The sequence below is a fragment of the Hippopotamus amphibius genome, chromosome 15 (assembly GCF_030028045.1).
Source record: "Hippopotamus amphibius kiboko isolate mHipAmp2 chromosome 15, mHipAmp2.hap2, whole genome shotgun sequence".
Classification (NCBI taxonomy): domain Eukaryota; kingdom Metazoa; phylum Chordata; class Mammalia; order Artiodactyla; family Hippopotamidae; genus Hippopotamus; species Hippopotamus amphibius.
The window spans coordinates 38,987,525-38,999,914 of NC_080200.1; the positions used below are offsets into that span (position 1 = coordinate 38,987,525).

At 35.7% G+C, this 12,390-nt stretch overlaps 2 protein-coding genes across 6 annotated transcripts in view; one reads left to right on the forward strand and one right to left on the reverse strand.

The window, feature by feature from the left end:
- RICTOR (RPTOR independent companion of MTOR complex 2) overlaps window positions 1-12,390 on the forward strand; it is a 126,032-nt gene that overhangs the window by 103,522 nt on the left and 10,120 nt on the right. For 2 of the 5 annotated variants that reach the window (XM_057710240.1, XM_057710244.1), the window contains 4 exons: window positions 231-302; window positions 3,571-3,748; window positions 4,437-4,521; window positions 5,304-5,537. In XM_057710240.1, the coding sequence (XP_057566223.1) occupies window positions 231-302; window positions 3,571-3,748; window positions 4,437-4,521; window positions 5,304-5,537 (569 nt within the window). The remainder of the gene's footprint in view (window positions 1-230; window positions 303-3,570; window positions 3,749-4,436; window positions 4,522-5,303; window positions 5,538-12,390) is intronic. The other 3 variants (XM_057710242.1, XM_057710241.1, XM_057710243.1) reach the window with 3 other exon arrangements.
- OSMR (oncostatin M receptor) overlaps window positions 6,815-12,390 on the reverse strand; it is a 72,877-nt gene continuing 67,301 nt past the window's right edge. The window contains exon 19 of the mRNA XM_057710251.1: window positions 6,815-7,143. Coding sequence (XP_057566234.1) covers window positions 7,124-7,143 — 20 coding nt within the window. The 3' untranslated portion in view covers window positions 6,815-7,123. The remainder of the gene's footprint in view (window positions 7,144-12,390) is intronic.

Sequence of the window (12,390 nt, forward strand, 5' to 3'; positions counted from 1 at the left end):
ATGTAAAGCATTAGCCAGGTTTTACATCTACGTAAGCCTCAGAACTGACCTATTTTAATTGTTTACTATAGTAGGCTGTAAGCTCCTAGTTACCCGATATGATTTGAAATGGATTCTTGCAGCTGCGAGGGGGGAAAAGAAACTCCTTTAGGCCCTGAAAATAAACATATATGCTTTGCAAGGACACGTAAGTCACAAGCTTTTTTTTATTTATTTCTCGCTTCTGCAAGGATCGATTTTAAAAAGAAGCATGTCGGGGGAATCAGGAGCTTAAGACCTACAATAACAAACAACCTTTTCAGGTAGGTCAATTTAAGGCTCCAAAAGTTGACTTTTTTTTTTTTTTTTAAAGATAACTGAAAATTTCAGTACAATTCTTTTCAGTTTAAGTAGCTGTGATTATTAAGTAGGAACCAAATGAACATTAAATGAATTACGTGGCCCTCAGAATTCAGCAGTAGCGGTTTGCCTGTGCTCAAGAACATTTGGGAGATTTCTCTGCCATATCTAAAGATTATGTCAAGTTGGTCATAGTAGTAGATTTTACCTATAAAAGGTGTGCAGTGTTAAATTTGATTGTTGCAAAAATTTCTATACGTAAATACTTCTAAAAACTTTCTTTAGTTTTAGACTATTCATTTCTATTTTTATTAAATGGATTAGTATTTGTCAAGTACTGAAACTAGTGCCTAGCACTTACTAAGCACTCATTAAAAGTCAGCTGTCATCGTCATCCTCACTGTTGTTACTGATAGTTATTTCTTTATTGTAATCCATTTGACTCTTATGTAACCTAATTCTTAAGTTATTAAGCAATTTTGTTTCAGGAATATTAACACATTTAGTAGAAGAGATCTCTTATAGCAGATAAATTATATTCCCTCTGGTAGAATTTCATAAATTATGCAGTAATGTCTTAATCTACCTGACAACTTCATCCCTCCCAACAGCTCACTGGTATAAATCTATGCAGTGAGTTCACAAATTTTATTCAAAGGAAGTACCTCTGACCCACATTCAAAGTATGTCAGTGTTTATTCTAACAAGGTTGGATATCAGGTTTTCAGGCCTATAGAATTAACAGTTATAAGCTTCTGCTGGTAGGGACACTGTGACAGGAAAGGACAAGTTGATAAAATTGGTAGCAAGGAAGAAACTTTTATACTACAACAAAGTATTTGGAAACTCAGAGACTACAGCAGCTAGTAGCGTTCAGCCGGGGGAGGTAACATAGCACACCAAAATTAGCAGTAAGGGTACCACCATGTTTACAGCTCAGTACAATAACCGAAGTGCTCTTGACTCTGAATCACCCAGTTAGGGTTATTTTATTTCACTGAAGCAGGCATTTCTATCTAAATTGATTAAAGTACAGATAAAAAGTTTCATTGCTTAAATATTTTTTAGAATAAACCAGAAACAACAGCTACTCCAAATCATTATTTCCTAATCAGTCTGGGTCCTTAGGATCTTATTTCCTGTATTCTCTGTTAGAACAAGAGGATATTTGGAAATTTTACTCCTGGAGTAAAATGCCAAGTTATCGGCATTATAAAGGATTAATAGATGTTTTTAATTTCTTGGGAGGGGAAAAAGAAACAAGAAGAAGCAATCAAGAGAAACAAGAACAAAGGCATGAAGGCTTAACAAAAATCTCATGTTCATCAAACCTGTCACTTATTCTTCAAACTGTGTTTAGTATTAAACTGTGTACCGGGTTCCCTGGAGGAAAAAAAAATTGTGTCAGCGTTAGTCTATTTCCGCTTCTTTCCTTTGGTTAGTTCAGAGAATGAAAATGATGGAAGGTAACTACACATTTACTTTAAAATAATAGTTTGGAATTTAGGCTGAGAAGATTTTTTTTTCCTTATAAAATTAGAAGAGTAGTTATACTGATACTTGTGATATAATGATAGCATGTATCCAGCAGTCTTAATAACAGTATCTTACTGAGATATTTCCATAGGACATAGCAGGAAAAACACTGAAGTGGGAATGCTTAATCTTGAGTTCTAATCCTGGCACTGAATGAAGGAACTCAGAAAAAGTTCCGTAAATTATGCTGTAATGTCTCATCTGCTTGGAATTCAAAAGCTTTGCAAGCCTCATCAATCCAGAACAAAGCCAGGCAAATCTCTCAGTTGTTTACCATTGTAAATCTGTATCGTAAAGTTCATGAATTTTGAAATATGTAGGCCTCAATTGCCTAATCTAGTGGAGATTGGATTAGATCAGTGGTTTTAAGCTTTTTTTAAATGTTGATTTTGAAGTAGAGAAACTCTTCACAAAAACATTTCTGTGGAAACCCAACATGTAGCATATGTAAAAATGGAGCTACTTTGGTTGAAATAGGTATTGTGGAGGTGAGTATTCCAATAATTTCTTCCCCTTCACTCCAGTAGTCTTTGAAAAGTTCTACGGAATCAGAGAGGTATAACAGAGTACACTTTAAAAACTACTGATCTACTTTATAAAATTTGTAAATTTCAATTATGAGTGGTTTTTAGGTGGAAATTAGTAGAAATTAGGAGTGGTTTTTGCTATGATAATTTTAGTAGCTACTATTTAGAAAACATTTCTGTTGTATGCTTTTCAGAATAATTCTTTGTTTTAATATCAGGCTACATTATTACATTCTAAATGACTTGAGTTTTCAAATAACAATATACATATACTGTGGAACCTTGCATACTGCCTTGTACATACAAAGCAGGCGTATGTTAAATATTTTAGCATGTCTGTTGCATGAATAAGAATCTGTATAAGAAAGGTATATCTTATGGAAATGTCAGTATTCCATATTATGGAATCACTGGTAAGGAATGAATCGAGGAAATATCAGTGCTTCATATAAAGCTGTCTCTTGTAATATTTACATATGATACAATTTTTACTGTTTTGGTCTTCTGTGTTACAAAATCTTATGTTGATAAATAATGTAAACAAAATCTTATGTTTACCATTCAAAGAATAAGTGATTATCCTTATTTTAATAAAAATAATATTAAATAGAATTAGTAGATGTGCCCTTACTTATATGATAGCAAATCTAACAGTCTCAAATGATTGTAAAGTTAGTCCTTGGATAATACCTCTGTTTTCTGAGGTCTGTTTTTTTTTTCTTTTTTCTTTTCTTTTCTTTTCTTTTCTTCTTTTTTCTTCTTCTTCCTTCCTTCCTTCCTTCCTTCCTTCCTTCCTTCCTTCCTTCCTTCCTTCCTTCCTTCCTTCCTTCCTTCCCTCCCTCCCTCCCTCCCTCCCTCCCTCCCTCCTTCCTTCCTTCCCTTCTAGATGTTGAAAGTTATCTTAATTGCTCACCTTTTCACTTTTTCCTGGGAGAACATAACAGTTGTTTTTTGGTCAACAGTCAACATTACGATAACCTTTTATATATTAATTTATAAAAGATTAATATTTTCAAGTATTCATATATTCTCAGTAAATAAGATGGGACTGTTTAGTACTTGACTAGCTTCCTTTCTTTTATGAAGGTATGGAAACAAACTGTAATTCTTTGTATGATTGCTATGACAAATTAAGAAACTAACGCAGTTTTTTTTAATGGTATTATAGGTTCATGAAAGCTTTAAGTTATGCTTCACTAGATAAAGAAGATTTATTAAGTCCTATTAACCAAAATACTCTGCAGCGGTCCTCCTCAGTGAGGTCCATGGTGTCCAGTGCAACCTACGGTAGCTCAGATGACTACATTGGTCTTGCTCTTCCAGTAGACATCAACGATATATTCCAGGTATCATAAATTCTGTTGTTTTCTTGTGAGTTGATTTAAGGTTTTTTCATGTTCTGTAACTGCTTACTAGAAGTTATAATTTAGAGTGAATACTAATTTGGGGGGAAGGTGTTATTTTTAGGCAGTTTTATTTAAAGAAATTTTGCCATGAGAATTATTTCACCTTTCTCAACTATTCTAAACTCTTTTATTTAGCATCTCTAAATCTAATTAGAGATTAAAATTTCTTTGTCAGTATATTCTCTATATAAACTTTAATTCCTAATCTTTCTTTTTAGTCACATTTGACTTATTCCTTGTTGTTTTTTTAATTGCGATATAATTGACACATAACATTGTGTAAGTTTGAAGTGTACAACATATCCCTTGTTTTATTTAATTGTTGATCCTGTTTGTCCCATACATGGCAGTCACATGTTGTGCTAATGCCATGAAATACAACTCTCTAGATGGTAGAGAGTACTAAGGAATACACATTTGTTTAGAAGACTAAAAACATTTCAGATAAATTCTAAAATAATTATTTTAATATCCATTTAAGTCACCAAGAATAGATAAGGACCTTAAGGGTTTTATTTTGTCAAGTTTTGGTGATTTAACCTTCTTCAGTATCTTTTCATTATCGGTTCATGTGCTGTAGTAATTCTGTTTAGCTTACATTTCATTTAATTTTTTATATCTATTTTAGGTAAAGGATATTCCCTATTTTCAGACAAAAAACATACCTCCACATGATGATCGAGGTGCAAGAGTGTTTGCCCATGATGCAGGAGGTATGGCATAGTTTTTGTTCTCCTGTTTATTATTAAAAAGAGAATTCTTTTCGGTAGGATGACTAAAAATTCAGGTATACTTGCCTTTGGGTCAACTTAAAAAATTATAGCAAAATAAATGTTTGAGTCAACTTAAAATTAAACCACAGTATTTTTTTGTGAGGGACTTTTAAAGTGTTTCTCCAACTAAGTACCAAGCCTCTCAAGAAGACAAAAACCAGATCAGTTGCTTCCCTGTTTTAAACAAATAATACATGAAAAAATTTTAACACTTACCCTCATAGGTCTAAGCAGTAGCTGTTTGGGGAAAGGAGAGAGAGAAAATTTATATACTTTTACATTACATGATCTCTCTTTGCTATGAGCTGTAGTATTTTAATTAATATATGCATATCAGCCTCAAATTTAAAGCTTTATAATCTTGATGATTTTTTTCTTAGCAAGGACCTCTTTAGACTCAGAATTATTACTTTTCTTTATGCAAATATTGAGAAGAATTGAAATGATACCTAACTGTATAATCTTAATTTTTTATTTTGTATTTAAAACCTCATGTTAAAGTAATATAAATATATCTGTTGATGTTAATAATTTTCATAATTTATAAAGCAAATTATCCTATTTTTCTCCCCAGTTAAGGTTAGATTTTGAATCATAAAAGGAGTTCTGGTTTTCTTCCCTAACTTCCCTTCTTTAAAATTTCACATAGTTTAAGGCACCTTGAAAGAGGTGTCATTGATATTGTCTTCATCAGATTATGTTTTATATTTACTTACGTACAGGTCTTCCATCTGGAACTGGAGGTCTTGTAAAAAACTCTTTTCACTTGCTACGACAGCAGATGAGTCTTACGGAAATAATGAATTCAATCCATTCAGATGCTTCTCTGTTTTTAGAAAGTACAGAAGACACTGGACTACAGGAACATACAGATGATAACTGCCTTTATTGTGTCTGTATTGAAATTCTGGGTTTCCAGCCCAGTAACCAACTGAGTGCAATATGTAGTCATTCAGGTGAGTGATTATGTCCTTCTAAATGAATCCACCTGGATTTGAGTCTGTTCCAGTCCAGCCCTATTGATCATCCCTCTTACTCCATTCTCATTACCTCAGCCTTAGTACCGTCATTCAGCATCTCCCTGTGGGAGTGTTAGTGTTTGTCTTCAAGTTTTGTCCCCTTCCAATTCATTTTCATACTGTTGCCTTGGATTAGTCCGTTGGCAGTTTTTTACTGGCTATTCATGTCCAGCACACAAGACACTCTGTGTGACCTGTCTGTTGTTTTTTCACCATTCTCCTGTCTTATAATTGACATACCATTACTGACTGACTAGATGTTTTTGAACGACTAGGCTCTTTTTCATGATTCTAGGAATGAAAAGTGTGTTTCCCTACTGTTCCCTCTTGCACCTTCCCCTCCTCACACACAGGCAACCTCACACATAGCCACACATCGTCCATTTGGCAAGGCCACCTCATCCTCAGGGTTGGGACTGTTTTATTTTCAAAGCTTTCTCTGGCCCTCTTAGTCAGATGTTGATACTTCCTCTTCTTTACTGTCATTGCTCTTTGTACATAGATCTCTTATGCTAATTATTGCTTGGTTATTTTTCTCCCTCCTACTCAATAAGTTCCTTCAGGTTGTGGTCTGTCATGCCTTTTCATTTTTATTTTCTAATAAAATAAAATGCTGCATACTGCTTTATATACTTGGCACTCAATATGTTTTTGGTGAGGGAATAAATGAATCACACCCAGATACAGCTTTTTTATATGGTATGTGTGTTTAAAGTATTAACTATAGATAGCTTTTCTTGGTGAATATCACTTAGCCACCCTCAGAAAAGCCTAGTAATAACCACAGTTCTCTGGGCCATTCATTCACATTTCTCCGTAGTATTCTGATTCAGGGCTTCCCAACTGATGGGTTGTGGCACACTGATGTACCACAAATAGGATATGGATGTGCTGAGAGATTAATCCCCTCCATGGTTCCATGCCCTAATATGGCCTGGGTTTGACACACCCTTGGACTAGGCACTTCCCACCATGAACAGTCCTGTCCAGGGACCCAGCATGCTATAATTATTTTCATTTTATGTGATTGAGAGGTTTGGGCAGTGTTGTTCTGATGTATTGTACATAGTAAAGAAGATGCTATTTTTTTTTTAATTTTATTTATTTATTTATAATTTTTTGGGGGGTACACTAAGTTCAGTCATCTGTTTTTATACACATATCCCCGTATTCCCTCCCTCCCTCGAGTCCCCCCCACCCTCCCCGTCCCAGAGAAGATGCTGTTTTAAATAATTTGTCAACATATTGTTTATGATATTTTAGTTCTTGTAAGTCCTGTTTCTTCATTTAGTCATTCAGCAAATACTTATGAAGCACTTATGGAGTTTTGCTATATAACGGTTTTCTCTTTATTTATCAAAGAAATAGAGAAGCCAGCACCCTAGTTACTCAGTCACAAGACAGTCTCAGGTAGTTCTAATCCATTTGTGGTCACTGAGCTAGTAATCAAGTGGAGTCTCATCAAGTTTGGGCCTCGTGGAAGACTTGCCGCAGTCAACAAGGCTCTCACTTCGGCACGGCCATCAGAACTCCTCCACTTGTTCTAGTGATATGAAGTGGGGAAGAGAATAGCTCTTAATTAGGAAATGATTACAATTTACTACTGATACCCCTCTTGGAGGTGTGAAGGGAGGCAGGCTAATTGTTAAAAAAAGTCACTGAACCTCTACTCATTCATGCATTCAACTCAGTATTTATTACACCAGTACTGTGGATCAGGCATTAAACTAGATGCTAGGAAAGCAGTTGTGAGAGAAAAAAATAAAAAGACACTATTCTTACACTCTTTGAGATCTAGTCCAGTGGAAAGGAAATGAATTGATCAACCACTTGATCAATCAGTCAGTATACAAATATTAATATAATACTGCATTTGTAATAAGCACCATCATGGATGGGTACATGGTATTAGCAAAAGAATATAACCAAGTAGGCAAATCAAAGAAGAGACTTCTGAAGAATTGCTGTTGAGCTGTAGTTGAAAAAAATGAATAGAACTTGAGTAAATGAAGACTGGAATACAGAGAATTTTAAGAGACAGAAAGCAGCATGAGCAAAGGTCTTCTCTGATGGGAGCAAGCATGGGAAGTAGAAAGGGCTAAAAAGACACCCATGGAAATGGAGCAAAGGGAGAGGAAATACAGGATCAGCCTCAAAAGACAGGTAGAGACCAGGTCCTGCAGTACCCTTCCTACCCAGAGGGTGGTCAGTGGACCAGCAGCATCAGTATCACTGAGCACTTGTTAGAAATGCAGCGTCTCAAGCTCTGCCCCACACGCAGATTCAGAATCAACATTTTAACAAGATATCCAGGTTATTTATGTACACATTAATGTTTGAGAAGCACTGCTACAGCCATATTAAGGATTTTGTGTATCAGAAAGGAGACATCTTTATTATCCATATCAGATAACTAAAAAATAGTTCCTCTACTATTTTTTAATTGAAGTATAGGTAATTTACAATGTTTTTACTTTCAGGTGTACAGCAGAGTGATTCAGTTGTATGTATGTGTGTATTCTCTTTCAGATTCTTCTCCATCATAGGTTATTACAAGGTATTGAATATAGTTCCTTGTGCTGTACAGTAGGTCCTTCTATTTTTATATAGAATAGTGTGTATATGTTAATCCCAAACTCCTAATTTATCTCCCCCCAACCCCCTTTGGTAACCATAAGTTTGTTTTCTGTGTCTGTGAATTTATTTGTTTTGTAAATAAGTTCATTTGTATCATTGTTAGATTCCACATATAAGTGATACCATATATTTGTCTTTCTCTTTCTGACTTACTTAATATGATAATTTCTAGGTCCACGCATGTTGCTGCAAATGGCATTATTTTATTCTTTTTCATGGCTGAGTAATATTCCATCTTCTCTATCCATTCATCTGTTGATGGACATTTAGGTTGCTCCATGTTTTGGCTGTTGTAAATAGTGCTGCTATGAATATTGGGGTGCATGTATCTTTTCCAGTTAGAGTTTTTTCTGGGTATCTGCCCAGGAGCAGGATTGCAGGATCATATAGTGACTCTCTTTTTAGTTTTTTGAGGAACCTCCATACTGTTCTTCATAGCGGCTACACCACTTTACATTCTCACCACGGTGTAAAAAGGGTTTCTTTTTCTCCACACCCTCACCAGTATTTATTGTTTGTAGACTTTTTAATGATGGCCATTCTGACAAGTGTGAGGTGATACCTCATTGTAGTTTTGATTTGCATTTCTCTAATTAGTGATATTCAGCATCTTTTCATATGCCTGTTGGCCTTTTCATGGCCATTTATATGTCTTCTTTGGAGAAATGTCTGTTTAGGTCTTCTCTCCATTTTTTGATTGGGTTGTTTGGTTTTTTTATTTTTTGATATTGAACTGTATGAGCTGTTTGTATATTTTGGGAATTAATCCATTGTCAGTAGCATTGTTTGCAAATATTTCCTCCCAGTCTGTAAGTTGTCTTTTTATTTTGCTTATGGGGTTTTTTGTTTTTGTTTCATTCTTTGCTGTGCAAAAGTTTTTAAGTTTAATTAGGTTTATTTTTGTTTTTATTTCAATTACTCTAGGAGACATATCCAAAAAAATATTGCTGCAATTTACGTCAAAGAGTGTTCTGCCTCTCTTTTCCTCTAGGAGTTGAGGTCTTTAATCCATTTTGTGTTTATTTTTGTATATGGTGTTAGAGAATGTTCTAATTTCATTCTTTTACATGTAGCTGTTCAGTTTTTCCAGCACTACTTATTGAAGAGACTGTCTTTTCCCTGTTGTATATTCTTGCCTCCTTTCTCGTAGATTAATTGACTATAAGTGTGTGGGTTTATTTCTGGGTTCCCTATTCTGTTCCCTTTATCTATATATTATATGACAGTTTTTGTGCCAGTACCATACTGTTTTGATTACTGTAGCTATGTGATATAGTCTAAAGTCATCACTTTACTATGTAGTTATCATTTTAAAGGGACGTCAGGACTTGGAACACAAGACTTTTCATTCTTTAAAACTTTCAGTCTGTCTCACCATTATTATTCAACATAGTTTTGGAAGTGTTAGCCACAGCAATCAGAGAAGAAAAAGAAATAAAAGGAATCCAAATTGGAAAAGAAGAAGTAAAATTGTCACTCTTTGCAGATGACATGATATTATATATAGAAAACCCTAAAGACCCTACCAGAAAACTGCTAGCACTCATTGATGAGTTTAGTAAAGTAGCAGGATACAAAATTAATGCATAGAAATCTCTTGCATTCCTATACACTAACAACGGAAGAGCAGAAAGAGAAATTAAGGAAACTCTCCCATTCACCATTGCAACAAAAAGAAGAAAATACCTAGGAATAAACCTGCCTAAGGAGGCAAAAGATCTGTATGCAGAAAACTTTAAGACCTTGATGAAAGAAATCAAAGACAACACAAACAGATGGAGGGACATACCATGTTCCTGGATTGGAAGAATCAACATCGTGAAAATGACTGTACTACCCAAAGCAATTTACAGATTCAATGCAATCCTGATCAAATTACCAATGGCATTTTTCACAGAACTAGAGCAAGAAATCTTACGATTTGTATGGAAACGCAAAAGACCCCGAATAGCCAAAGCAGTCTTGGGAAGGAAAAATGGAATTGGTGGAATCAGGCTTCCTGACGTCAAACTATACTACAAGGCCATAGTGATCAAGACAGTATGGTACTGGCACAAAAATAGAAAGGAAGATCAATGGAATAGAATAGAGAACTCAGAAGTAAGCCCAAACACATATGGGCACCTTATGTTTGACAAAGGAGGCACGAATATACAATGGAAAAAAGACAGCCTCTTCAATAAGTGGTGCTGGGAAAATTGGACAGCAACATGTAAAAGAATGAAATTCGAACACTTCCTAACACCATACACAAAAATAAACTCCAAATGGATTAAAGACCTACATGTAAGGCCAGACACTATAAAACTCCTAGAGGAAAACATAGGCAGAACACTCTATGGCATCCATCAAAGCAAGATCCTTTTTGACCCACCTCCTAGAATCATGGAAATAAAATCAAGAATAAATAGATGGGACCTCATGAAACTTAAAAGCTTTTGCACAGCATAAGAAACCATAAACAAGACAAGAAGGCAGCCCTCAGAATGGGAAAAAATAGTTGCCTATGAAACAACGGACAAAGGATTAACTTCCAAAATATACAAGCAGCTCATGAAGCTTAATACCAAAAAAGCAAATAACCCAATCCACAAATGGGCAGAAGACCTACATAGACATTTCTCCAAAGAAGACATCCAGATGGCCAACAAACACATGAAAAGATGCTCAACATCACTCATCATCAGAGAAATGCAAGTCAAAGCCACAATGAGGTATCACCTCACACCGATCAGAATGGCCATCATCACAAAATCTGGAAACAACAGATGTTGGAGAGGGTGTGGAGAAAAGGGGACTCTCCTGCACTGTTGGTGGGAATGTAAGTTGGTACAGCCACTATGGAAAACAACTTGGAGGTTCCTTAAAAAACTACAAATAGAACTACCATATGATCCAGTAATCCCACTCCTGGGCATATACCCAAAGAAAACCATAATCCCAAAAGAAACTTGTACCATAATGTTTATTGCAGCACTATTTACAATAGCCAGGACATGGAAGCAGCCGAAATGCCCATCAACAAATGAATGGATACAGATGATGTGGCATATATATACAATGGAATATTACTCAGCTATAAAAAGGGATGAGATGGAGCTATATGTAATGAGGTGGATAGAACTACAATCTGTCATACAGAGTGAAGTAAGTCAGAAAGAGAAGGACAAATATTGTATGCTAACTCACATATACGGAATCTAAAAATGGTACTGATGAACTCAGTGACAAGAACAAGGACGCAGATGCAGAGAATGGACTGGAGAACTCGAGGTTTGGGAGGGGTGGGGGGTGAAGGGGAAGCTGAGACGAAGCGAGAGAGTAGCACAGACATATATATACTACCAACTGTAAAATAGATAGCCAGTGGGAAGTTGTTGTATAACAAAGGGAGTCCAACTCGAGGATGGAAGATGTCTTAGAGGAATGGGACGGGGAGGGTGGGGGGGACTCAAGGGAGGGTGGGGGAGGGAGGGAACACGGGGATATGTGTATAAAAACAGATGATTGAACTTGGTGTACCCCCCAAAAAATATAAAAAATAAATAAATAAAATAAAACACTAAAAAGAAAAAAAACTCAGTCTGGTGGTAGTGTTGGTAGTGGTAGTTTAAAAAATGTTAAAGCTCAGAGAAAAAGCTATTAGGATATTTCCTAATATTTTATTCTGTGTCTACCACCTTCACAGATGTTTATGCATTGCATTGTTTAGCGTGCAAGTTAAAATGTTGGCCTTTCAAAATTTAGTATTATATGTTTCTTTTGGGTCCACTTTATGTATATCACCACATTTGCCGAAATGTGGCTAACCAACTGAGTGGGAAGCCTTCTAAGTGTTTCAGACCAGTCCATCTGTGGAAGAGAGAGCACTGGAAAAAAAATCAGCCAACTATAAAGGGTAATGGCAGGAAGATCAGTTTGAATGTCTAGATTATTAAACTGACAAATTTGTAGGGAGTGGGTAGAAACTACACTGGATAGGGGAGGGCCCTAAAGAGACAGTGGTGGTTTTCAAAATTATTTTAGCTGCAAAACCCATGTTTCGATCAAAATCTATGTAAGACATCATTGGTATGCAGATGAGGGTGTAAGGGGAACGATGAGGTGGCGCCTCATCTTGCCTAGCCTTGCCCAAGTATAAAATTGGGGATGG